We start from the raw sequence: 27,970 nt of genomic DNA, 5'->3' as shown, positions 1-27,970 counted from the left end.
TATAATAAATCAATATTTATTTATTTATGAAAAAATATATTCTGTCATCCATGCTTCATTCTGAGTTTTATACAATTTTATACAAAAACAATAAAATTCAATAAACTCTTAATTTTAAACATTATTACATAATAATCAGTTCTTTCATTTAAAATGATACAACCCTATTTAGTAACTATAATGTAGGTGCGATTATATAAAAAAAAAATAGAAAAATATTAATAATTAATTCTTAAAAAACAACATTTCATTTATTTATCATTCAAAATAAATTACTTACATTCATCATTTCTAACTTAATATAATAATAATATTTTTCAAAATAATAAATTATATAATAAAAAAATTATGCCGTGTAAGTTGACAGGTCTGCTGGTAACTAATGTTAGCGCCAAAAATCATCAAAAATTCTTAAAAATTAAATATAATCAGGTATATTTATAATTAAAAATCATATGAACATATTTACAATTTAATAGCACATCGAGTAACAATAAAAATTGCAAAAAAAAATGAAAAAAAATATTTTTTGCATTTTTTATTAATTTTTACATATTTTTTCTGTCACCAGCATACCCAACACGGCTGTCGAGACTATTTACTTACTAAAAATAAAAAAATACAAACAAAACGATTTTATTTAAAAACAAAATAATTATAAAAATCGTTGCTTGCATGTAATAATTAATGATGTACTTTTTTATCGAAATAAACTTTCAATCAGCTTGTTTATTTACTTAGCTACCTTTTAAACACTTTTTTTCATTAGTGTCAAATTCTCAAAGTATGTAATTATTGTCTAACGGCCGTCCCAATATTAAATCTATCTATTGTCTTGCTGACTAACGATAGAAGGTTGACATAACTTGTATCGGTCTAATATCAAAATTCTATCTCTATCAAACAAATTAACACATAGACAGTATATCGGAAATAGCAGTAAATAGGTAAAGAATTTGTTACATCCAGGTATATCCCACTTTTTACAAAAATTGGATTTGTTTATACAACTGTATAGACGACCTACCCAAATCTGTCAAATTTGACCAATCGAACATCAACCTTTCACTATTTTGATAAGGTTGAAAATCTATTGAAGAAATTTGACAGATTAAGGTAGACCCAATGTAATTTTGAACCTTATTTTACCTACAAAAAAGTGTTTAATACAAATTTTGTTTTGAACTTTATTGAGAGTAAAAATAAAGTTCAATATACAATGACAAGCTTTGAAACAAGTTCCAAGCTTTGCAATATGGAGACTAGTCTATGAAAATTGCTATGAACGGTAGAACCGTCTATGATAGACAATTTTCTTTGGAAAATATGGTCTAGGTCCAGTTTTTTATCATCTTCAAATTAAGATGACTTGACATCAAAATAAAGTTAATTTGCAAATATCATACATAGATGCACGAATGATGGAAAGAAAAATATCAAAATTTTACAGTTTTAGTTAATTTTTTGTCAATTGAAATTTTATTTTAGTCCTAACAATGTTAATAAGTTAAGTCACTCCTTAGTGACGGAATGTCATACAAATCCTTCACTAAGGAATGGCTTAAGTAACCATTAAATGTCTCTGAGTGGGGAGGTAAAAGTTATAAGAAAAAAGCTGAGCCTGCAGTAACTAGCTTAATCCAAACTTAACTCAATAACTTAGCTCACTAGAAACTTATTATATAATTGACTTTCAGGCGCCGGCAAAAGAAGCAACTGACAAACTAGTCTTTTCTCATTATTTTGGCAAATATCATCTGCCTAGCCTATTCCCAACTATGTTGGGGTCGGCTTCCAGTCTAACCAGATGCAGCTGAGTACCATTGTTTTACAAGGAGCGACTGCCTTATCTGGCCTCCTCAATCCAGTTACCCGGGCAACCCAATACCCCTAAGACTGGTGTCAGACTTACTGGCTTCTGACTACCTCTAACTACTGCCAAAGATGTTCAAATTACAGCCGGGACCTACAGTTTATAGTGCCCTCTGAAACTTGGTCATCCTATTCTAACTTATTCTGCCAAATAAATAACTTTAAAAATATCAGTATGTCAGTTGCTACAAATTAAATTTCATTAAAAAATTATACCATCTCACTTATTTCTTTCATAGAGTAAGCAGAGGTTGTAACACAAGTTTTGTACAAAACTTGATATTTAATAAATTATATTAATTTTGAAAGTCAATTGAAATAAGTTTCTTTGGTAAGTAGTACCTAAGTTATTTTTCTGACTATATCTGACATAATAAAATTACACCTTTTGAAATCTGACAGCTGTCAACTAAGTGTGTCAACTAACACAAAACATTCGGTGACCCCTATGCCATGATATTTGCAAATCAACAAAGGATGTCATATTGATGTCAAAATGACAATATTTTTTAGGTGTATACTTCAACTAGTATAGGGAAATTCAAATATAAAATATTTTTTGCCCATTTGGCTAAGTTAACATTCATTCGCGGTTATAAAATACCTAAAAGTAATTTTCGATGTCCTTGTTTAGCTTCTAAAGTTCTTACAATTCAATTGTATGTAACCCGATAAATTTTTGAAACAAAACATAACGATATATCGAATTTCATTTGAACTGTAAGAACTTTATAAGATCACAACTCATATCGAATGTTTATAAAAAAATAGATTATATTTGAAATTCCCGCTACCAGTCAATGCGACCTTAACTATTGTCAAAATGACCTTCAGACAGAATTGTTTAAATATTAACTTTTGATTGCAATAAATAAATAAATAAGTAGGTATTTCACTACTATTAAATAATAACAAGAAGATTAGATAGGTTTTATTATTAAACAGTAATGGCGTCGGTTTATCGTATAGGCATTCAAGATGGCCGACAAATGTAGACAAAACAAAATTAAAAGTTTGTTTATTTTTTATTGGGTATACTTTTTCTTTGATATACTGTTGTTAAGTGCATATTAATATGATTAAAGTTAATTTATTTATTGCAATCAAAGGTCTTGTGGTAAAGTCGTGTTTATTTTTGACGTCTTTCAAAAATTTTGGCACCATTGTTTTGGCCACATTTGTGACCAATATTGTATTTAGAACATTCAAGTTTGCACAGCTGTCATTGAAATCTTCAAAAAACTCATATGAATCGGTAATCACTTGCTATTTTACTTTTTTTGTATTTTAGATTTCCCTTCCTAAATCGTTATTCAAAACTGTATTACTCAGATCATTTAATCACGACATTTTGAAAAAAAAACCTTCATCATTAATGCAATTTGACCTCCAAACTGCATTACCAAAAGTCTATATTTCCTCAATATGTCTTTAAAAACCAGCCTTACAGACTAAAAGTCTATTCTAGGCAAAACGGTAAAAAAAAACTAGCAAAAATCTACCAATTCCGGATAAACGAGTTTTGAACATAAAAATCACGACGCTGCATAGTGACAACCGAAAATTAAAAATAGGCACTTAACATGCAAATTTTAATGAGTTCCGTCACATTGAAAAGCTATTAATTATTTTAATTAATGCTCTATTTTGGTTAATCGAAGATTTCAATGACGTTTGCTGTTCTCTATCTAAATGAACACAATCACACATTTTGACATTCGAGACATAGGTATGAATGTGTATTATTTCCCATTTTTTTTCATTGTATTAAAGCCTGTTTATTTACTAATTATAATCACACTCCATATTTTTCTTACAAATGATTGGAAAAGAACAGAAAATGACAAATCAACTTATTCTTCAGCTGTAAAAATAAACGACGAATACTTAACGACATTATTTCTATCTTTTTCTTTTACATATATTAGAAAGGGACAGAGTGTGACTAAAGTTTAATTAGTAAACAAACAGAATAATTAAAGTTTTCAAGACAAGTTTAAGGTCATTAACCTCTTACCATAGAGAATTCTATTTCTATGTATAGAAGACGAAAAAAGATCTTCCTAAGACTCGAGTGACTTACTGTCTTTCTTTTACATTATTTCGAAAGAGCAAGACTTAGTCTCAAGTTTTTTTTTCTCAAAACAAGACTTGTTTAATGTCTAAGTTATAATCTAGATCTAAAATGGCTTTCAAATATTATTAAATTGAAGTATCACCACTTTCTTAAAATAAAGGGAGGTATTATTCTGCATTTATCACCAGTCACCAAACCCATAGACAAATGGCAAAAGAAATGCTTATTTAAAAAATCAGCATTATCTAAGGGCGGGAAATATAATCTAGCTGCAAACTAACCAACAAATTACATTACTAATTGGCATTTGCTTTTCAAAAAAAGCTATAATAACATTTCCAAAAAATCCGCTCTCAAAAGGCGAAAACTCTGCCATACAATAATTAAAAAAATACAGACCTTGAAAATCACTAGGAACCGTTATGGCACGTAATCACCAGCCGTCAGGCTTTCGGCACTAATTCATTTAAAGTCCTTTTTTATTAATCACCAGTAAGGCACATTACCGTCCCCATTCGATCTTGTAGTCCAAGAATTCCCGAATTTGATTCGAGCACAAGATACAGCTGGAGTGCTTCGGACTGAGGCCTTCTCTATCGTGTAATTTGACCCTCCGTTGTTGTCCCAATACTCCTCACCTTTGCATTTGAAGCAAACACAGAATTCCAATCTTCTAGAATGAATTGGCAACTGCAGTCTGAAGCCAAAAGTATCGTAAGTTGATACTCCATTCTGGTTCAAGGGTCCAGATTCTACGAACGCGCAAAAGGTGTCTTCACTCGTCAGCCATCCGTCTGACGAAGTACGCACGAACACTTCCTTTGTAAAGTCCAGGTTTTTCACTTTAACTGTACCGTCTACCGCACACTCATTTTGTTTGATAATCACATTTTCTAAAGACACGCAATCTTGTGTTACTCGCCTTCTGAATTCTAAATAATCTGAAGCAGGTTGCACGAATCTTGTCTCCCATAAATCGACCACTGGTTTCGGTGCTGGTTTCCTCTCTAGAGGTGGACTGGAGACGATCTTCAGCGCCCAGTAAGGTGGAACATGAGATGGTTCTGTCATGAACTTGATCTGTTCTAACGCGAACCCTCTATCGTCTGCGAAAACGACCTTTTTCTTCTTCTTCTCATTAGCTATCCTTAAACAGGATCTTGGTGCTGATTTCAGAGTCAATTGCACAGGTTTGAGGGGCGTTAAACATGGTGCTGAAAAGCCTCTTGCTGTGAGCTTTGTAGGTCTTCTTGGTGGTATACTGTAGTCTGATAGAAAGCCGGCGGGCGGTGAGTGCCCGTAGAACGACTCCGATGCCAACATGTCAATTGCCGCGCACATTTCTGTAACAACACACGTCTATACTCCACGACTGTTCGTCGACGACTGAATGGTTTATCGCATTTGGCCGGTTGTGAGCATGCGTCGGCCATGCGAACGATATAGCTCGAGTAGGGTGACAATGTTACTGTGAAATCTTTTGGAGACTATTTCGGTTTTTAGGTCAGGGTGCAAGTTTTTGTTTGTTTATTTTGTTAATGATCATTATTTTTGGTGATAATAAATGTGAGTGTAATGGTTTTTAAGTGGGAACCGATTTGGTTTGATCTTGTTTGTAAAGTAAATAATGTGTGGTAATATGTATTGTAGTGAAATATCAGGGACAAAAAATACTGTAGAAAAATGAATTGTGCTATTTATATACTTAACATTATTTAGCTCTTGCAGGATAACGTTTAATGACGTTATCAGGAAAATTGGTCAAAAATCACGTACAAGGGTAGATTGTATCACTCATACATATAAAAGTAGTTTAGATAAGCAATAATATCAATTTTTTATCACAAAAGTCATCTTTTTCCTAAAATTCTGACTGCATTTTGTTGATGACATAATAACGATGTGCAATAGGTACTGACATTTCGACAATTTATCATTTATAAAGTATTTATAGATCGCTCTGGCTGTCATTTGTACATCTTTGTCAATATATTATACTGTTGCCCAGGTAATTGGGTTGAGGAGATCATATAGGCAGTCACTCCATATAAAACGCTGGTACTCAGCTGCATTCAGTTAGACCGGAAACGATCCAAACATATTTGATAAAGGCTAGGCGGATGAGAATAGGCAGGATATGATTAAGAGAAAATGACTTGATCCAGTCAATTTCTTAGCAAATAGCTTTGAATTCTTCCCGTACCCAGATAAAATTAAATATAGCCTATGCTGGGCGAGGATGGTGTAGCTCTCCAAGAGTGGAAGAATTTTTCAAATTGGTTCGGTACTTTTGGAGCCTTTCAGGTACAAATATAGGTACTAATAATGTTTCATCTTTCATCATTATATTAGTATAGAAGTACAGATATATTTCATGAAGTTTCAACCATATTATTACTATGACTCAGTTTCCACACGCTAAGTGGTCTTTACGTTCGCTCGTAAATATAAATTAGTTTTATTTGTTTGTATTTAGCACAATTCACGTGTGCCATTTTGTTTTAAATAACTGTGTTTTGTTTGTTTATGCACAATGTAAGGGAATATATAAATGAATGCGCTAATTAGTCTCATTGGTGGTAATTTGCATCTTTTTTGTGCTTTGACTTTTGAATTTTATTATGAAAACGGCATTGTTTACCTACTTCGTCAACAAGACTGTCTTTGAAATAATAATTATTGACAATATTACTTTTATTTACTTTACTTTTATTGGTGTTTATCAATTTATGTTTTAAAATGTATGTATGTGAAATGCTATAGCATGTATTACTATATTTTTCTGCTACATACTACACAACTGCAACTAAAATACAACTGCGTTACGCTTGATAAAACGGCAGTAATAGTGACCGATACAAATATATATTTAGCAATATGTATCTCGATTCTATCACAAGAGAAAAGTGAATTATTAATTATTTTTTTTCATTTCTAGATACAACACCATTAAAATCCAACATACTTACTTTAATTTACTACAACATACAAAAATAACATTGTTACAAACCAACAAACCTTTACAATACACATTAACAAAAAACAAATTTTTTAAAATTTTTAAAATCAGGACTGTCCCTCGTTACGCCAAAAACATGGTCCCCCGACACTAACACGTTTGTCTCACACTCGTCGCCGGCGCCTCTGCGTGATCGATAATATTATTAAATACTGCGCGCGCGCATGCCAGGTTAAGCAATATTGTGATCAGGTGGCGGATGGGTGACCGGCAGACTAGTTTTTTTTTTAATCTGGTGAAATCTGGTTTAATGTTTATTTTTGGAGTTTGATGTATAGTTTTTTTTTGTGTAATTAGTTGAAGGTCTTGGGTTCGATTCCCGGAAAATGATGTTTTTAAATTAATTTCTTTACCATAGTTAAAATTATTTGACGGGTCAGATTTAAGATGAACCTAATTTTATAAAGCTGAAGAGTTTGTTTTTTTTGCTTGGGCACTTTATGCTCAGAGATTTAGCAATTTAAAAAAAATAGTTTTAAAGACTTAAGCTACTTTTTATCCGGGTACGCGTTTCCTACGAGACGTTGATAAGACGGAAACGGAAGCTAATTATGTAAAGTATATTAGTTTGATTATGACATATTATTAAATTCTATTTATACATACATTACTACCAGATATACCTACGTATAGTATGTAACTATAGATATTTAAACACGGAGTAAGAAAAGATGAGCGGAGAACCCATACTACAGGCAGATCAATCGCCTTCTTCTAGGTCAAATTCGTACGGCGGGCATGACCAAAGCGATCATTGACGAGTTAACTAACGAGGCGTTCGGGTTCCTTGAGATATCTGTCAACGACTTTTGGTATTACAAAAAAATATCGGGTCAAAAGAAGGCGTATAAGGGCGAAAACAGTAACGTTCCTCGTCCCTCTCTCACCCGCATGTTGGCGCGCTACTTTCTTAGGAGATTTTCCGTTATGGCACCTCCGCTAGTCATTTTGTTGTCCATGTATTTAAACGGAAGGTTAATAACAAGGCTGTTTATGCTTTCTGCGGTCACACCAGACGTACGGATATAAGATGCATCGTGCCTGTTTCAAAATGTCATGATCAAATGACAAGTTTCTTCCCAACTATGTTGGGGTCGGCTTCCAGTCTAACTATATGCAGCTGAGTTTGACAAGGAGCAACTGCCTATCTGATCTCCTCAACCCAGTTACCCGGGCAACCCAATACACCTTGGTCAACTGGTTGTCAGACTTACTGCTTCTGACTACCCGTAACAAATATGTGCATCAAATATTGTAAGTCACGCGATAAAACAGTGTTTTTACTGAATCATAATAGGTAGGTAATATACAGAACAGGAATACATTTCAATTTAAATATACGAATGTCAAATTGTGTTTGACTCATCATGACCTTAGCCATTCTATTAATTCCAGTCAGTCTACAAGTATACACGTCTTGTCAAGTGACTTTGTGATTGTCAAAATTTAAATAAAAATTGATGACCAGAAGCAGCATTCAGGCCCATCAATTTAAAACGTCAGTTTTCTTAAAACAGTTGTTAACTATGAAGTTTCACGCTCAATTTTCAAAGTACCTGAACAGTTGTTTTAAGAAAACCACCGTAGTGTGTGTCAGTTAGTAAGTTTAGCCCATTTTCACCGACAATGTATGATGAAAATGGACTTTGGGCAAAGTTTTAAAAATAACACCAAGAACAGACATAGAATATGACATTGTGTAAATAATGATTCTTCAAACCAAACAGACAGACATGTGTTGCTGGGGAGTTTGTTGCGCCACTTCTTTCCAGCAAAAACACATAGGAAGTGGCGAAAGGTGGGCGCTTTCTTTGTATATTTTTAGACGTCCAAAAAGTGCTTAATTTCTTCCTAGTTTGATGATTTTGAACACATAATAAACGCTTCTTACATTGTCTAAACTACACACGAAACACATTATGTTAATAAGACGTAGCTGCCGCTTACAAAACGCGCCCATTACCTAACTGCGTGACTTGAAATGTTTGTAAACTAACGTGTGCATACAATAGTTAGGTTTTTCAAACGATTGCCGGCGTAGCTCAAAAAAACTACCACGAAATAGATGGAAAACTGGTTGGTAAGAAGTTGTAAAACAGGCGCTTTCTTTATTACCTATTTGATGGTTTTTTCTTCTATTTATTGATGTCGGGGATTTTATCCACATATAACCAATGCTGTTAAAATATACTTAGCCTGTCTCTCGGGAATAGTGTAGCTTTCAAACAGTAATAGAAGTTTTGAATCGGTTTGGTAGTTTCGGAGCCATTAGGGTATAATTTGCTAATCTTCTAAAAGTTTTGTTTAAATCGATAATCTTTATCCCAATGGGTAACTTCAGACATGCAAAGAACGTAATTTGGCGCAGACTGTACCTACATGCAACCAAAATTAAAAGTCATAAGTTAGAACTTCGACCAGGAAAAATTCGCAAGTCCGCCCGTTTATGGCCTAAGGCCACGAGCTATACTATAATTGAGAACGCCTTGAAAAATGCAGTGTCACTCGCAAATAAAATTATTCTTATTAAAAAAACGCAAAAAGCTTTGCAATCCTTAACTCAAGGATAAAATGTAGGTATGTGGTATCTAAATTGTATCATCTTCCTACCACTTTTCCTAACATAATTTGTGGTCGGCGCAGCATGTTTTCTCCTTCCACACTCTTCTATCTGCCGTCATCTTACAAGTAACATTTTTTCTAGCCATGTCAACTTCAACACAATCCATCCATCGTTTCTTTGGTCGCCCCTTCCACTATATCCATCCACATTCATGCTCATCACCTTCCTCACAACATGACTCTCATTCCTCCTCATCACATGTCCATACCACGACAACCGCTGTTTTCCATTTCATTCATTTGGTACCTGACTTATCTGACAATATTTATTTATATCCCAATCGTATTACCAATAAAAAACATCACCTGATGACCACACATGACAGTTATCCAATCAACTGATTGTCATACACAAACAAGATGGCCGCCAAAATGGCGGGAATTTTACTATCGAGCACGGAATAAAGAAATATGAGCGGAGGTGCCGTAATGCAGATAGGACAGGCGCCTTGTTCTAGGTCGAATTCGTACGGTGGCCATGACCAAAACGATCAGTTACGAGAGAACTAACGAGGCGTTCGGGTTATTTGAGACATCTGTCAAAGATTTTTGGTATAAAATAAAAATTATCGGATCCATAGAAGGCATATAAGGGCTAAGACAGTAACGTTCCTCGTCCTCCGCAAACCCGCATTTTAGCGCGCTACTTTCTTATGAGATTTTCTGTTATGGCACCTCCGCTATTTATTTTGTTCTCCATGGGCGGAACTTTTACTATTGAGACACGAGATTAGTTCCTATTAGAATGTTACAATGTCAATGGTGCAATTACTTCCTATTTGAGTGCAATGAATCATCTGCCTAGCCATTTCCTAACTATATTTTGGGGATGAGAGATCGTGACTAAACAGCCGCACCAGTCAATAGATAGATCCGAGGGTTAAGCAACGTTTGGCGCGGATGGTTCTTGGATGGGTGACCCTCTTCGCATAACAAGTTCTTCCGTATTTCGGAAGACTGTTATTTGAACATCTTTGGCAGTCATTACAGGTAGTTAGAATTCAGTATTACCGAAGGGTATCGAGTTGCCTAGATAACTGGGTTGAGAAGATCATATTATTATAGGCAGTCGCTTCTTGTGGCACACTGGTACTCAGCTGCATCCATTTAGACTGGAAACCGACCCCAACACATTCTGGAAAAGACTAGCCAAATGATAAATACATTTTTGAGGTTAACAAATAACTATTGCGAAATATTTCCTTGTGGTTAGAAACGGGACAAATAACAAGCCTGTAAAAGGTAGGTAAATCTCAAAAATACTCATAGATTTTTACCCATACGTCATAGAAAAGAATGGTATGGCATGACAAATAGAATTTGTGTTAGTCAGCAAAAAAAACATGTGATGCAATAAAAATTACTGTTCTATAGGGTAAAATTGGCAATAGAGCGCTTTGGTCATCATCATCTGCTTAGCCTTTTCCCATCCATGTTGGGGTCGGCTTCCAGTCTAACCAGATGCAGCTGAGAATAGAGCACTTTGGTAAGCAGCTTGTATTCTGTCTTTATTCATTCCTCGCGGTTTCACCTTCGTCCTGGGGAAACAACTTCCCACAGCCGGATAAAATGTAGTCCATGTCGTTTTACATTTTCTGGAGGTACTGTGTACCAAACATCATTTAAATCGATTCAGCAGTTTTTGGTCTAAAAAGCGCTACAGACAAACATTTATTCAGTTTATTCAGTTTTAGCTTAATCTTTACTTATCATAAAACTGAAAAGTTTGTTTGTTTGAACGCGCTAATCTCAGAAGCTCCGATTTGCAAAATTCTTTCAGTGTTAGATGGCCCATTTATTGGAGGAGGTTATGGGCTACTTTGTATCAGTTTCGTGCAGAAGTTCTCAAAGTATACAGGTGAATCCGCTGGCAAAAGCTTATATTATATATTTTAAGTTCCTATTTACCAGTGATAGTAAAACCACAAAACAAAAGCCAGTTGTCACAAATAATACCTAACTAAAAAAACAACTGACTATCATACCCACCTCGACACGGCTCGTGTATGAATTAACCTATTCTGATGCGTGTGCGACGGTGACCTTGCAATGACATTCAATATTTAACATGGCCGCGCAGGTAAGCTTGGGTACAGTCGGATGAAAATTGAGAAATAAATACAATTATTGACAGAACATTACACACATACAACGACGGAAGGAAGTATCAATTCCCAGCTTTCAGACTCCGAACTGCTTGGTACAAGTTTCTTAAAACCCACGAAGCGATTTCGGACCGACCCGGGAATCGAACCAAAGCCCCGAGCAGCCCCGAAGCAGATGCACAGCAGTCGCGCCATACATGACTAACGAGACAGTTCCTATGTCTTCACTACATTATACTTAGTATAATCACAGATTACTATAATTGTTACTAGTATAATACAAAGTCGCTTTTTCTGTCCCTATGTCCCTCAATCCCTGTAGATGTCCCTTTGTAAGCTTACATTTTCAAAACTACGCAACCGATTTTCCTACTTTTTCTTTTAATACATAGAGTGATTAAATAGGAAATATTAAATGGTGGGGAAATACTGTTATCCCGTGCGAAGCCGGAGCAGGTCGCTAGTAATAAATAAATACTGAAGCTGTACTAGTGGTCTTCGACTTTTACAGTTTGCTGGACAAAGGCCTACCCCAAGGTTCGCCACTTTGCTCTTCGGCATTTGCATAGACTTCTCAGCGGCCTTGGTTAGTTCTATTGAGCAGAGCCTATCTAGTGGGGACTTAGAGAGCCCACGAATATATCTAGTTGTTCTAAAATTAGCCTAACTCTAGACAGCCGTGACATTCAACTCTGAAAAGCGAATGTGACATGGCGACAGACTGGCCAATACGAACGACTGTAGTTGACAGATGAAAAATAATGTATGAGTGTCTTAGAGCGTTGTACTAGCCGGATCCGACATGAGCACTAATTTCTGTCGAATAGTCTGCTGAGTTTAAGCCATGGGAACAAGGTAAGAAATAGTTATAGTTCACTAATGCATTTTTGATTCCATCGTTACGCACGCACACAACAAAATTGCCAAATATGCATTGTAGTTTTTGTAACTACATACATAGAAGTAACTCACAACATTAGCTTTATTGGGTTGCTCGGGTAACTAGATTGAGGAGGTCAGATAAGCAGTCGCTCCATTTAAAACACTGGCAGTCAGCTGCATCTGGTGAGAGTAGAAGCCTACACCAACATAGCTGGGAAAAGGCTCAGAAGATGATGACTACAATGGCCTCTCCAGTTAGTTATAAGATCTAAGATGAATTTTACACAAACAAAATACTAGGTACCTAACTATTGGCAATTGTTACCATGAGGATAAAACACATTCGGATTGATTTGGATATTTAATGACAGTGACTAATATTATGAAAAAGATACAATAATATTGTTCAATTGTTTATACGCCAAAATTGGCAGCCATATTGTTTTCTAGTTGAATCTAGAAGTTATGACAGCTGTCAACGGGAATTTCAAGATGGCTATGGTAAGAATGCCAATCGGATTTGAGCAAGCGTTTTGATTAATGCTCAATCCTTCTCTGTGTGAGAGGAGGCCGCAGTCCAGCAGTGGGACGATGAAAAGGCTGATGATGATGATGGTTGAAATGCTAGTCGCAAAAATGGATCGCTGACTGGGATAATCCTATTTCTACTAGACAGACTCCGCCTGTAGATTCACTCGTGTTCCGAATGAATTACTTTTCGCGACCAGATAAAAAGTAGCTATAGCCTTTCTTGATAAATGGGTTATCTAACACTGAAAAAATTTAAAGCAAGCAAAGAATTTTTATTCTTCTTTCTTACTTCTGTTCGCTTAACCTCGACCAACGAAGCTTAATGATTTTGACCGAACGAACATCGCTTGGGTCATGGGACAACAACGTTTCTTAGAGGAAGAATGTATATTTATTTCTGAAATAACACGGATTTCTGATGTTTTAGAGAAGAACAATTTTTTTTCGTAAAATACATCTCATATTCAAATACAAACCATAAGAAAAGTTCTCAACAGAATATAAATATGCGTACCTAAGAATAGATTCCGTATGACGTTTATTTACAAGCTGAATGGCTGTAAATGACGTTAGTTGATACACAAAGCTATGTACGTTGAAATGTTTAAAGAATAGATATCTTTATAGTAGTGGCTCGTGGCTAAAGCCACCTATCTGATAAATCAGATACTGTACTACCTATATACTACGTACCTGACTAAAACGTCCTGAGGGCTATTCTTTCCGTACCAAATTAAACAAAGCCTTATTCGATAAATGGACTATTTACCGCAAAGAATTTAAAAAAAATAAAGATTTTTTAAATCGTCTCTGTAGTTAATAAGATAAGCGCGTTCAAGCAAAGAAACAAACGCTTCAGCCTCACACCTAATCTAAACTGTTAAATAGAGAGGAAACATTTGCCTGTACCCTGAACTCACCGAAACTTTGTATAGACGATTTGAAAAAAATCTTTCACTGTTGGAAGCCCACACTTCCCGAGTAACATCGCCTATATTTTATCCCGCCACGGGCAGTAGACCCCACGAGACATAGGTAAAACCGCAGGAAAACGGCTAGTAACCTCATAAAACGTAACAAAAACTTCTCAAACATTTTGTCGAATTTAATTCCCATTTAACCAATTGCGACAAAATCCAAGATGGCGTCTTTACGAGTGCGGAGAATCGTAAAAATCTTGGAACATGCATTGGTATGATGTAATACACTGTTCTTACAAACAATCTGATGTAATTCCCACATTGCTTGCAGAAGTTACAGGAAAAATAACTACATATCTAAGCCCGGAATTATATTGTTAAGCCGCAATTTATGTGTTACTATCGTAGCTTGCTTTCCGCGGTCAGTCCAGGATGGGTGACCATCTTGTCATGAAGAGTTCATCCTTGTTTCGAAATTGCGGCTCGGATGTCATTCGAACATCTTTGGCAGTCGTTAAAAGACCCAGAAACTCTCACAAAATCCTACCAAGGTCTCTAAAACAAATTGTTAAAACCAGTCACTGACTGTATATTTTTTCAGCTCTTGAAAGCATTAAATAAATAGTTAGCCAATTGATTCGGTAAGTGAGCAAATAAGTGATATACAAAGATATCAAAGGTGAATTGCATTTGACAGTTCTTAAAAAGTATGTCAATTGATCACCAGGGCCTAGCCTACACAATTTAGTCAACATTAGACTTTTAAAGCCTTTTCCCAATATGTTGGGGTCGGCTAACCGCATACAGCTGAGTACCAGTGTGCCACATGGAGCGACTGCCTACCGGATCTCCACAACCCAGTTACCCGGGCAACCCAATTATACCCCTAGGTAAGACTGCTTGTCAGGCTTTCCGGCTTCTGACTGCCAAACATGTTCAAATGACAGCCGGGACCCACCAATTTATCGCACCTTCCGAAACACGGAAGAACTCGACATGACAAGATGGTCACCCAGCCACAACCCGACCACACCAAGTGTTGCTTAACCTTATGATCGATGTATCCTCACGGTATTGACATAGCCACGAACTCTTCTACGTATTTTGAACTCTCAAAAGTCGACCCACTTGGCTAAACAAATGATTCATTAATACCAAAGTAGGTATAGGTACTGAAAATATTTTGTAACAACGAAAGCATCACGCGATCGAATCGTGGCAGACATTTTTATCGATCATTGAATTTATCAGATCTTTAATGTAAGCCAGCTTAATTGCAATACGGATGATCACGTAGACTGAAAACATTAAAAATACGTGTAAGGAATGGCATTTATGTGGAAGTTCTGTTTTTCATAATTTCGTATGAAAATCACGAAGCAGCCCGAATTCTGGTAGTATGGTGATTGACACCCCCGTGCATCGGAGAGCACGTTAATGTCAGTCCTGCGCCTGATCTCTCTTCGGTCGTGTCGGATTGCCGTCCCATCGGGCTATGCAAAGACTATAAAACCACTTGACTGCGCATACAGTCCCCGACGCTCGCCAAAAGTTAGTGATTTTGCGCGTACTATAAGGCTACGATCAGTACGATCCTTTAGTAGCGACCGTGAACTGACCAATAGTAGCCGCGGATTATGCGGCGTCCCCCCGCCCGCAGTGGTGAGTCGTGTTCTTAGAAGAAATTGGCGAGTGCGCTCTCTAGTGGTTATTTACTTTATGGGGCTATGAGAGTGAAGGAATAGTGAGTGCACCTGTGTCCAAGCAAAATATGTCCTGCGAAACTGGTTGATTTCCTTAGAGAAAACCGGTAGCTGATATTCGGTTTGGACGCCATTATTATAAAAGTTTAAGTTAATGGGTATTTTGAAGGAACATCTTCATAAGTTTCAAAAAAGGAGTTGCGACCAGAAAGGGCTTGTACCCTTTCAACTAAATTGTTATTGCTTCTTATATTGGATACACAAACAAAAATTAGTACACAGCTTCCTCTACCTATATTTAGTCAAAGCCCCATTAATTTTACAACGGGGAAAACACATGAATGAATTTAGAATTTAGACAATACGCATGCTTGGCACGTCATGTTAATTACGTCAAAGGAGTTTGGACATGTGTTGGTTTAAATAAAAACTTTTTGGCAACACTGTTGTTGTCTATTGACAGAGATGGCGCCAAAATTGGTGGCCATCTTGGATTATTATATGATCTGTCTGCGTGTTTTGTTTTTCTTGTCTACAATTAAGGTACGTTTTCAATTCTAGCTGCCGACCGCACGTGGCGCTTCAATCAAAAACGGTTTCATGTAAATACATAAAAATCAGTAGTACAGCTGCGGCCGATTTTTGTGTTGCATGTTGCAGTCGGCATTCAAGACGTACAATGAGGTAAAGCAGTGACTATAGCTTCGTAGGGCTGATTGACAGTCTTTAAACTATCTCCCAATATCAACAAATTATGACGATTTTATTGCAATAAATAACTGGCTACCACAAAAATATGATGCGTATAAAAATATTATAAAACCACCATAAAATGACGACTTTCTTATCGACAGACTTTATTGAAATTACAAACTTCTTCGTAACATTGCCGCGAAAGTCATTGACACTCCCGCCATTTTGTTTCTTTACTTTCAAGACATGATTAATGGCTGATAATTCTTTTACAATGAGACACACCCTATTGGAGTACGCTGAAGTTTATTACGTATAACAAAATGAGTAATATATTTGGCAGATGCTAGTAAAATGCATTGCTTTATGACTTACGTTTTGAATGCAGCGAAACGACTATGAAGAGAAAATTGGTAACAACGCCATCTAGTGGCAGACTTTGGAACTAATCTACTGTCTTTTGACAGTTGAATGAGAGAATGCATTATTTTTATTGTTATTTTAGTTGAAATATAATACATTCGACCATATTTTACGAGCCGTATACAATTCAAGATTAAAATAAAGAATCTATTTCGAATATATTTTGGCAGTGACCTGAAAAACAAGCCAAGGACGGACAATGACAAAATGTGCTTTCTATCAGACTTTTCTAGTAGTACAACGCGTATAAATTACACTAGTTTATGCTCTTTACGTCACTCGTGTTGATGCAAATAATGCGTAGTTAGAACATATCGGACATACGACCGTGTCACCCCAAGTTATGTCATATGAAAGCTCTTGAAGATTTTTTTTCATCCTCATCTGCCTAGCCTTTTCTCAACTATGTTGAGGTCGGCTACCAGTCTAACCGGATTCAGCTGAGTACCAGCGCTTTACAAGAAGCGACTGCCTATCTGACCTCCTCAACCCAGTTACAAGGACAACCCGATACTCCTAGGTAAGACTGGTTGTCAGACTTACTGGCTTCTGACTACCCGTAACGGCTTTCAAATGATTTTTTTGTTATCCTATCCTACACAATGTTTTTCTTTCACTTTTTACTTAATTTCACATCACCGTTAATAATATTATGACTAAAACTGCCGTAATGTCACTTACGTTCTTTTACGTCCACCATTCGTCATTATTTACAAAAGATGAAACGTCACATGACGTAAAATGACGTTTAAATCATCTATTTAACAACAAAGTTATCGATATTTACTGATAATGTACTACTAGACATTATCTACGTCTGAAAGAATTTAGCACGCATTTTTTTTGCAATTTGACGTGGTATTTTTATCAGTACCTACGATAATATCGGGTTTGTGTAAGCCTGTCTGTCCAAGTTTTGTGAATAACCATCTTGATACTTTCTATATTATTTTTTATTGGAAGAGTTACCTTTGCCCTGGTATACAAAGGGCTTCCGAAGTAATTAAAGTACCTACCTTTGTTTGGTCAATAATAAATATCTAACACTCCCTATAGCTTCATCCACATCAAGAAGTGTGATTTGATAACTCCCTATATATTTTTTATAATTATACGTACATTAAAATACAGAAATATTACATAATATATAGATTAAATATTAAGATTCAAGCTACATACTTATTATAGGTAAACCTTATAAGTCATCAACTTTAATTTATAGGTAGGTATATTATTTAATATTAAAATCGGACAAATGTCAGCACAGCTGGGAGCCAATTAAAAGATAATAAATGTCGTATGATCATAAAAATAGAAAATCGAACCTAGGTATATAACTTATCTATTCACTGACATTTAATAAACAGACTTGTCTATACATGTATGATCTTGTTAAGAATCGAATAAAAATTTTGAAATTCTTTTTGAAAACTTCGGGTGAAACCGTGAAAGTGCTAGTATTAAAACACATTAACTGCTTACTTTGGAAATGGATCCTGAAAATGCATAGTTGTTTTAAGGAAACTGACGTTTATATTGAAAGTGAACTTGTCCATAAGACCTCTGGGATGCGACCAAAAACTCGTGGTAAGCCTATTTCACTATATTCCAAAAAAATGGAAGGCATCGGATCGCGCGAGTTACAGCGGCCCTGGTACATAAAGGGCTTAAGGAGAAACATGATGGTTTCAGTCAGTAAGGGTCTGACACTCCCTCACGCTGCACACAGCTGGGTCATTTGACGATTTCCACCTAACGTAGACGTTTTACAGTCCAAAAGGTTGACAAACAAACTTGCAAAACATGCAAGAATTATCACGACACACTAGTCAATCAACAACGTGAAAGGAAGCATTAGCACTAGGTTAAACAAAAACATAATATTTGTACGAATTAGATAACCTTTGCCTCTTAGCAATTAATGCTAGATATCATTCAATTCCCACGTGAGACATCTGTCGTGTAGGCTGCGGGAATGTTCGAAAGAGTTACAGCGGCCCTGGTATATAAAAGGCCTTCGACGGAACACGACGGTTTTTAGTCAGTCAGAGTCTGACACTCCCTTACGCTGCTAACCCACAGCGGGAGGGGTCATTTGATGATTTTTGACGTCGGTAAAAAAAAAGACATCGTCACAGCTTTTTATCGTCCCACTGCTGGGCCGCGACCTCCTCTACACTGAGAAGGATTGAGCGTTAATCACCACGTGCGAGAGATGCGGGTTGGTGATTTCAGACTGTTTTCCTTCATCTTTTAATCAGCTATTGGTCATCCTCATCCTCCGAGCTTTTTCCCAAACTATGTTGGGGTCGGCTTCCAGTCTAACCGGACTCAGTTGAGTACCAGTGCTTTACAAGAAGCGACTGCCTATCTGACCTCCTCAACCCAGTTACCCGGGCAACCCGATACCCCGTAGTTAGACTGGTGTCAGACTTACTGGCTTCTGACTACCCGTAACGATCAGCTATTGGTGTCCAAGATAAACTTGCCTGACCTGGAATCGAACAACACTCTCATACTTAAGAGGTTGGTTCATTACCCCCTAGGCCACCATGAGTTCTTAGTTTCTCAGTCGTATGTTTTTTTCATTATACACAATAATACTCGTTAAACATAGCAACAGCTACACAAGTCAACGCATGGCACGGACAGTCCGTGGATGGCTGACCATCTTATCATGACGAGTTCCTCAGTATTTCGGAAGGCACGTTAAATTGATGCGTCCTATCATTTGAACATCTTTTGGCAATCGTTACGGATTTAGAAGCTAGACAGTCTGCCAGACAATCTTATCAAAGGGTATCGGGTTCCCAGGATACTGGGTTGAGGAGGTCAAAACGGGCATTTAACGACTGAAAACAGTTCGGTTATCGTTTTAGTTAAAGGATGCAACTGCAAGCCTATCATAGTTGACCTTTGACCAAAAACAAAGGACAATGCTCAAAAAAAACCCAAGCCCGGCGCAAACGAAAAGTAACTCAAATTATAGGTAATAATAAGTAATGAAATACTGCATAGGAGGCATCATCGAAATCAATGGCTAAATGCATGAAATTGCTATTTGATTTTTTAAAGGGGTAACATGAGCAGCTGGGGCTTATAGTTTAATTAAAGTGCTATCTGAAACAACAAACAAGTAATATGGCAAGTAATAAGCTTCTCCAAAAAGATAAATCAATACCGAAGTACAGGCTGCAGCGCCCATGTCATGAGCGTTTTACATTACTTAGGGTGGGCTAGACATGAGGAACAGTTCGCGCATCCCGCAACATTTTTGGATTTCGTCGTGTTAGAAATAAAGAATCGATGACTTTTAAGCGTTATTATTAAAATGAAAAAAGTACATTAATATCCTGTTTTAGTTCTATCATCCAATTTTATTGTAAAAGTAGGTAGAATAGTGGAGAAGTTGCTATAAACATGTCATTAGGTACACTCTTAAACCACAACTGTATCTGTTTGCTGTTCCTTTTACTAATACATTATGTTACCTCTAAAATCTTGAGTAGCAATGTACCGCAGATGTAAAAATTCTAATAGCAATTTCACACATTTAGCCACTGATTTCGATAATGCCCCCTATGTAATATTTAATTACTTATTTTTACCTATATTTTGAGCTACATTTCTTTTGCGCCGGGCCTGGGTTTTTTTCTCATACTTCATGAGCATTGTCCTTTGTCCTTCATTACCCCATAAAACCAAAATAGAAGTCATTACACATAACAAAACTATGTATGTATCAGTCGTGTTTCCCGAATGGAGATAAGATACTTCTGTCTGGTCGTTAGAGCATTTAACAACTGGACACGCCATTGCTTTGCCTTCCCGTTTGCCGAAGGTATAAGAGCGCCGCGCCGCAAAGCATCAATGGTCATATTTTGTAATTAAGTATACAGAAGAAGTGTATTTTACCGATATACACAAGCTTGCATACTCATGCATCTAGGAGCCAAAGACATAGTTTGCTTAATTTTTAAAAGATTATAAATAAGTGTGGTACGAGCTGTAAAAGGGAAAATCCTTCACCACTTCCAATGTAAAGGTATTCTAAAGAAATTCAGAATTAGATCTATTTCTAAACCAATTTAAAAAACGAAATAAATACGAAGGAGAAACATTGCAAGAAGAAATTGTAGTACAAACTCTCTAGCAATAGCAACGCGTTTCCAGTTAGTTCGATGCTCTAAACCCTATCACGCATTAATACAGTGATATACAAGCGAAACCATTCGTGGTAGCCGAGTGATTTCGGCGCTTAAGCCTTATAATCAGGCGTGCATCAGGTGATGCTTATTTATTTATAAATATTTTCATGTCTGGTAGATAGCATTGTTTACGTCGGTAGTAAAAATGGCGTATGTCTGGTTTTGCTGTAGGTAGGTAGTTTTTTTATTGGTAAGAAATTGTGGAAAATTAATTGAATGGAATGCAGGTTTGGTGTGGTAAGAATCGAGCTTTTAAAGTATGGTGCCATGTTCGCTTCCCGGAAATAAACAAAAATTAACTTCTTTATATGCCTTCAATTACTTAAAAATTATATTGTGCAATCCGTTTGAACATCTTTGACAGTCGTTACGGGTAGTCAGAAGCCAGTAAGTCGGACAACCAGTCTTAGCAAGGGGTTTGGGCTGCCCGGGTGAACGGGTTGAGGAGGTCAGATAGGCAGACGCTCCTTGTAAAACCATGTTACTCAGCTGCTCCCGGTTAGACTGGAAGCCGACCCCAACATAGTTGAGAAAAAGGCAAAACAGGAGGCATAGATAGACTTTGACTTGACAATTATATTTTTTTTTTCAGCGAATACTAAAAACTATAATGTTGTTACTACAATTCAAATAAATACGAGATTATCTAATCTGCCCTTATTATTGTCAAATTTTCCTCAAACTCTATTTATCTATGAAAAAAAATTCACTATGATCACTCAAAACGTCAAAATAGGAACGTGATGCGATAACAAAACGGAGTGAATGAACTCGCTATCTGGATTACACATTTAAAATATCGAATGTCAAGGCCTTATTCGGAATTTAAAAGTAAATTAATCTATGCTTAATTTGAATTAAAAACATAATCGGCTATAAGCATCGTGATAGGTTAGAGAAAGTCTAGAATTTTTTCGAACAATTTTTTCCCGCGACGCGAGTCTTGGAATATAATAAATGAATAAATAAATGATATTTACACAGTTTTAAATATAGGTATTCTCTTGTAAAATAAAATAAAATGTTAAAAGCTCAGATCAAAGAGGTTAAAAGGTTCTTCTAACCTACAGACAGACAAGTGTTGCTGGGGAGTTTGTTGCGCCACTTCTTCTTCCCAGCCATCATCATAACACATAAGTAAGAAGTGGTGAAGGGCGGGCGTTTTGGCGTCTTTTGTTTTTGACGTTCGAAAGTGCTGTTTTGCAACTAATTTTAAATAAGTTATTTTTTTATTGACTCCACCAGACCACAGGACTATTTTCCCGATTGTTTTCAGGAGAACGTGGGGCCGAAGCCAACACGCTGAAGCCCTTTTGAGACAACTTTAATGAAATGGTGACACAAAACCGGCGATTATCCCTGTATACACTATAGAAATGTACCTTAGGCCAAACCCCGGTTCTGTGCTAAACTATATAAGAAAACTACTTGGGCTATTGTGATGGGATGCTAATGGGCCAGGAATGGGAAAACTACAGGATAATATTATATGTATAACTGTTATAAAATCGGTACAAAAGTGGCCATGTTTTTCTCCATTCTTTATGCATAATAAAACAAGTCTTAGTTAAGGAAAAACCAATAATTAAGTCGTCTATTATGCATAGCATGCACTTTCTACAATTAGCACGGAGTGTTACTAAAAACTAAATTGTCCATAATTACTAATAGTAACAATCTATCGAAGCGTTAAAGCGTGATATAAGAGATTAGCCGTAAGTCGAGTTACCGCGAAATTGTACTGAATAAATTATTCAGCGAGTAGGAATCCGCGCCGGTTTATCTTCACCATCCTTCTCCATCTTCATCATAGGCCCTTTTTACCGTCCCACTGTAGTCTTCTCTTTTTCCACTAAAATCCAGATTTCCTTAAGATGTTTTCCTTCACGTTTAGGCTCTAGACAGACGGACTGCATTTCAACTGCAATCTGCAAATTTGCAGTTCAACGGCATTTGAAATGCAGTCCGTCTGTCTATAGCCTTATTCGGTCATAATAAGTATCCAAGACCCTGTGCCCGATATCGGTGGCCATCTATTTTTGTTTTTTTTTTTTCAAAATATACTTAGAAAACTTGCCTAATTTGGAATCCAACTCGCTCAATTGTATTGAGAGGCTGTTGCTTGAACCACTAGGCTACCACGCCATTACAAACTTCCTCATAAATCACTATATCTATTGGTGAAAACCACATCCAAATATGTTACATAGTAATGGAGATTATTGCAAACAAACAGACAGAAGAGCCTTTAGACTTTGTTTATATGTAGTGACGTATAATAGTGAAATAACAATAAAGATAACAAATTTGTAATCATAGATAATGCTGATATTTTTGAAAGTCGTAATCCTTATCAAGTAGTGTTGTCATAGCAATCGTAGGTATTGTCATTTGTTATTGAGTTAAAGTACTTACGTAGGTAATTACCGTTGCCATGGAAACAAATATCAACATCTCCCGAGCCTTCTCCCAACTATGTTGGGGTCGGCTTCCAGTCTAACTGGATGCAGCTGAGTACCAGTGTGCCACAAGGAGCGACTGCTTATCTGAACTCCTCAACCCAGTTAAGTACCCGGGCAACAAAATACTCCTTGGAAAGACTGGTTGTCAGACTTACTGGCTTCTGACTACCCGTAACGACTGCCAAGGATGTTTTATGACAGCCGGGACCTACAGTTTATCGTGCTTACCGAAATACGGAGAAACACAAAACCTCGAAGACAAACTTAATTATTATAAAGAGGTATTTTTTAAAATTTCATTAGAGTTTAGAGATGACTACTTAAAAATCATTTGTAAGTATAATTTTATCTAGCTACCATAAACAAAGTAATTCACTAACAGAAACAAACGTAACTCAGTAGATAATTAATTTTAAAGATAAAACTCTAACAGTCAACTAATTCATATCTCAGTACATATGTACTGAATGATTACTGATTACCTATTTTACGTTTACTTAATCATTATTACTAATTAATACCTAGTTTTACTATTAACTTATCTAGCACGTTGAGTGTCATGTGTTACTGTCAAATGTATTAAAGGAGGCAGAAAATAAAATGTAAAATCGCTTGCGCACAAATGTTCGCGAACAAATGTGTAAGTCTCGCCTCGGCGCAAATCCACTGATTGTATATGTTCGCGCTCAAAGGCAGCAGTTTCGTTGACATAAGAAATGTTCGCAAGTAAGTCACTGTTTACTAGAGCGAGTAGACCAGAAGGAACATTTGTATGCGTCACAGTGTTGCATACCGGTGGAATCTTGCCTAAAGAATGGTTCCTACGCTATTCGCGCGAAGTTTGGCCAACTATAGAGATTGTCTACGAAGTTCAATAACCGATCCATCCATTATTTTTCGATTAGAGTTTGGACGTAATTTACATGAAGCAAATGTAAAATGTCATCTTCAATCGGAATACAACGGATAAGACAATATAGGTGTTAGATAAATCTTCATATTGGTACCTAATAACATTTCAATTTTGAAAAATCATTGTGTGACTTTCAACGAAGACACGGCTTAACCAATTAAGATAAAACTTGATACGGACATCCCCTGAAACAGACCACAGATACGATACGACCGAATGCGCCACACGTGATTATGTATCTGTACCTATCTGTTTTTGAGCTGTTAATCTTAAATTAGCTCAACCAAGGTTATCATTAGTTCTGAACTTCAAGCATCAAGCTACCATTCGTAGTACACAAGTAAACACCACGTAATACTATCAGAATGTCAGAAAGGTCAGAACATTTAATTGTCAGATTGACTAATTAGTGGGTTGGTGTTTTATTTTCGGTAATTTCAGTGAGGTTACCGCGGCCCTGGTACATAAAAGGCCTACGACGGAACACGACGGTTTTTAGTCAGTAAGAGTCTGACACTCCCTCACCGCTGCTAACCCACAGCGGGAGGGGGCATTTGATGATTTTTGACGTCGTTAAAAAAGGTTGAATTCTGTTTTGGAGCACGAAGGAGCACTTATTTACCCGACTGTTTTTGAATTACAATATGTATGTGTATGTGCATTTATTTTTCTTTGACACGCTCTATTTAGGCCCTAAAGGAATTGTTGCATTATGGCTTCAAAATAAGTGTCGTAGGTAGGTACTTGTTTTTTTTTTTTTTGCCTAAGGCTTGTAATTTTACGACATAAGCCTGATAAAATAAACATCAAATCTTACTGTCCCTAAGCCGACATAACAGGATATGTATGGAATAAGAAGACATGCTGCACAGTCCACAGACCACAACTAAAATTAGGATAGGGCAGAAGGGAACTGATCAAAAATAAAATTGGGATAAGGGCAGAAGGGATTAACGCTCAATCCTTCTCCGTGTGAGAGGAGGCCTGTGCCCAGCAGTGGGACGATAAAAAGGCTGTAACGCATACACAAAGGCAGAAGGACGATGAATATGATTGTGTGCACTACGTGGGCAATGTGAAGCAATGTGGTGCGATGCGGCGCGGTACGACTCAGAAACAACAAACAGTCGATACCTGTTGAAATAACCTACGTGACCAAACGCACATATGTCTCATGAAATTGATGCGACCACAACAAATTCGCGCGAACTCTCATATCATGAGATAAAATTGAACGAACTGTAGGTAATGGCGTAGGTCAATTCACGCCAATTTCAGCGCACGTAGGATAATTATAGTCGCCGAAAAGAAGTTCATACATTGAAAATGAACAAACCCGTTTATGATCCATTACTTAGCGTATGCTTTGATTGTCACCAAGAACCCTAGAGACTCAAAATCACCGAATATAAAAATCCTTTTTCACAAATCTCTGCGAAAGGCGAGCGAATTTTATCGGCCACCGTGCGACGGGGCGCGATGCAGTGGATGCCCGTATTGCCTAGCGTGATGGTGTGCGTAATGTGAGATATTTTTCTGCTTTGGAAATGCTAAAAGCGTCGCATCGCATCGCATGGAATTCGCATCGGATGGATTAGCGGCCTTTAGGTAGAATAAGAGTGTGTGTGTAGGTAGGTATCTATATTCCCTTATCACTATTTCTCAGACCACCCCTATAGATAAAAACAAACGTTATGATAAGTAATAGTTTTCAGTCCATATGTAATGTTATCACTATTGTGAATTATTAATTAGAGAAAGGGTTATCTACCGTGATCTTAGCTAATAATAGAATTTATGTATTTTCCCGTAGTAAAGGAAAACGTAGAATAAACGTGTTGTTAAGGCGAATACATATTAGACGAATTATAGACATCATTAAGGCGTAGGTAATAGGAAAAGTGAGCGAAGGACTCACGTCCAAAAGGTTCCGTACCATTAGCTATTAAACTAGCGGCCAAAAAATCTTGTATTCAGATAGTTGAAAAGCCCCAAAAAAACTGTTTCATAGATACTATTAAAATAGTTACTTGTTCAAGCGAAAACAGCTGAAGGGATTTTCATAACATTTGGCAAGTACACACCAGAATAAAACATAAGCTTTTTTATTTTATCCGATAGCGGGAAGTAGTTTTCTCAAGACGCGTTTGACATCGCCTGCGAAAGTTAGTCAATTAGTCCTTACCCTTTTACAAATCAAATCTTAACTGTCTTAGAGCAGGCGATTCAAATATATTAAAAAAAATCTTCAAATCAATTTTATTGACCTATCAAAAAATAGGCCTCTCCAAGTGCACGCCACTGAGATCGATTTTCGGCTTCTCGCATTGGATGATGGAGAGGCCTATGTCCAGCAGTGGACTGCTATAGGCTGATGATGATGATGATGATGATGATGATCCAAAAATATAATAAGTCTAAAGTACAAAAAACAAACAGTATGTACCTATTCAACTTTGACCGTAAGTGCGCATGCCCGAACATTGCCATGAGCCTGACACGCGACGGACCAGTGTTACACAATTTGTTACACGGAAGCCGTTGGGGTCAAGACTCAAGTTAGTTATAAATAATACTTCAAACTTGATAGACTCAGGTGACATGTGTCAAAATGTTGGGTTATTGCATCATGATGCGCGGGAGATCGACTTCGACTGGAAGCGTGGACTTTTTTTTAACGACGTCAAAAATCATCAAATGACCCCTCCCGCTGTGGGTTAGCAGCGGTGAGGGAGTGTCGGACTCTTACTGACTAAAAACCGTCGTGTTCCGTCGTAGGCCTTTTATGTACCAGGGCCGCGGTAACTCGCGCGAACAATCCCGCAGCCCCGTGGAAGAGAGGACTTCAAATTGATTGGTTTTTTGATGCTTTACCTCATGTATCATTCGAAGATACGTGATCTTGATGAGGCGTGATCTTATCGTTTACAGTCATAATATTCTTCTAAGTAATTCTTGATATCCTTATCCGACAGTTCTTACAATTCAAATGTAATCCGATAAAGTATTTACTCGCATATGAATTGTAAGCCGAAGCCTTTTCCTTAAGATGAGACGAGACGCTAAAGTTTGTGTGGATGTTTGTTAGTTAAGTTATCGTTACGGGTAGTCATAAGCCAACATTCTGCTATCCAGTCTTAACAAGACGCAGATTGATCAAGTAACTGGGTTGAGGAAGACAGATTGCTAGTCGCTCCATAAAAACACTGACACTGTGCCATATGGTCCCCTGGTCCCGATACCTCTAAGTGACTTTATCACACTTTCTGGCTTCTGACACCGTAACGACTGCCAAAGATGTTCAAATGACAGCCGTGCTTTCCGAAATCAGACACACCCAAGCGAAGTCAATTGGTACATACCAGTTTAATAGTATTGATAATATATAAGTAAATAGTTTTACTCACACATTGGTTGAAATATCTGTTATTATCCTCTTTTTATCGCGAATTATATAAAAAGCAACACGTGTGACTTTCAGATGGATTCCTACTATCTATTGGACATGTAGAGGTGAAGATTTTAGACCAAATATATGTA

The 27,970-nt window shown here is 36.8% G+C and overlaps 1 protein-coding gene across 1 annotated transcript in view; it reads right to left on the bottom strand.

The window, feature by feature from the left end:
- Positions 1 to 2: 2 nt before the first annotated feature.
- LOC126056137 (protein phosphatase 1 regulatory subunit 3C) overlaps positions 3 to 27,970 on the bottom strand; it is a 49,512-nt gene continuing 21,544 nt past the window's right edge. The window contains exon 4 of the mRNA XM_064042930.1: positions 3 to 5,292. Coding sequence (XP_063899000.1) covers positions 4,436 to 5,290 — 855 coding nt within the window. The 5' untranslated portion in view covers positions 5,291 to 5,292 and the 3' untranslated portion in view covers positions 3 to 4,435. The remainder of the gene's footprint in view (positions 5,293 to 27,970) is intronic.

The sequence above is a fragment of the Helicoverpa armigera genome, chromosome 30, assembly GCF_030705265.1.
Source record: "Helicoverpa armigera isolate CAAS_96S chromosome 30, ASM3070526v1, whole genome shotgun sequence".
NCBI classification, from domain to species: Eukaryota; Metazoa; Arthropoda; class Insecta; order Lepidoptera; family Noctuidae; genus Helicoverpa; species Helicoverpa armigera.
This window is presented reverse-complemented; position numbering and strand designations above follow the sequence as displayed.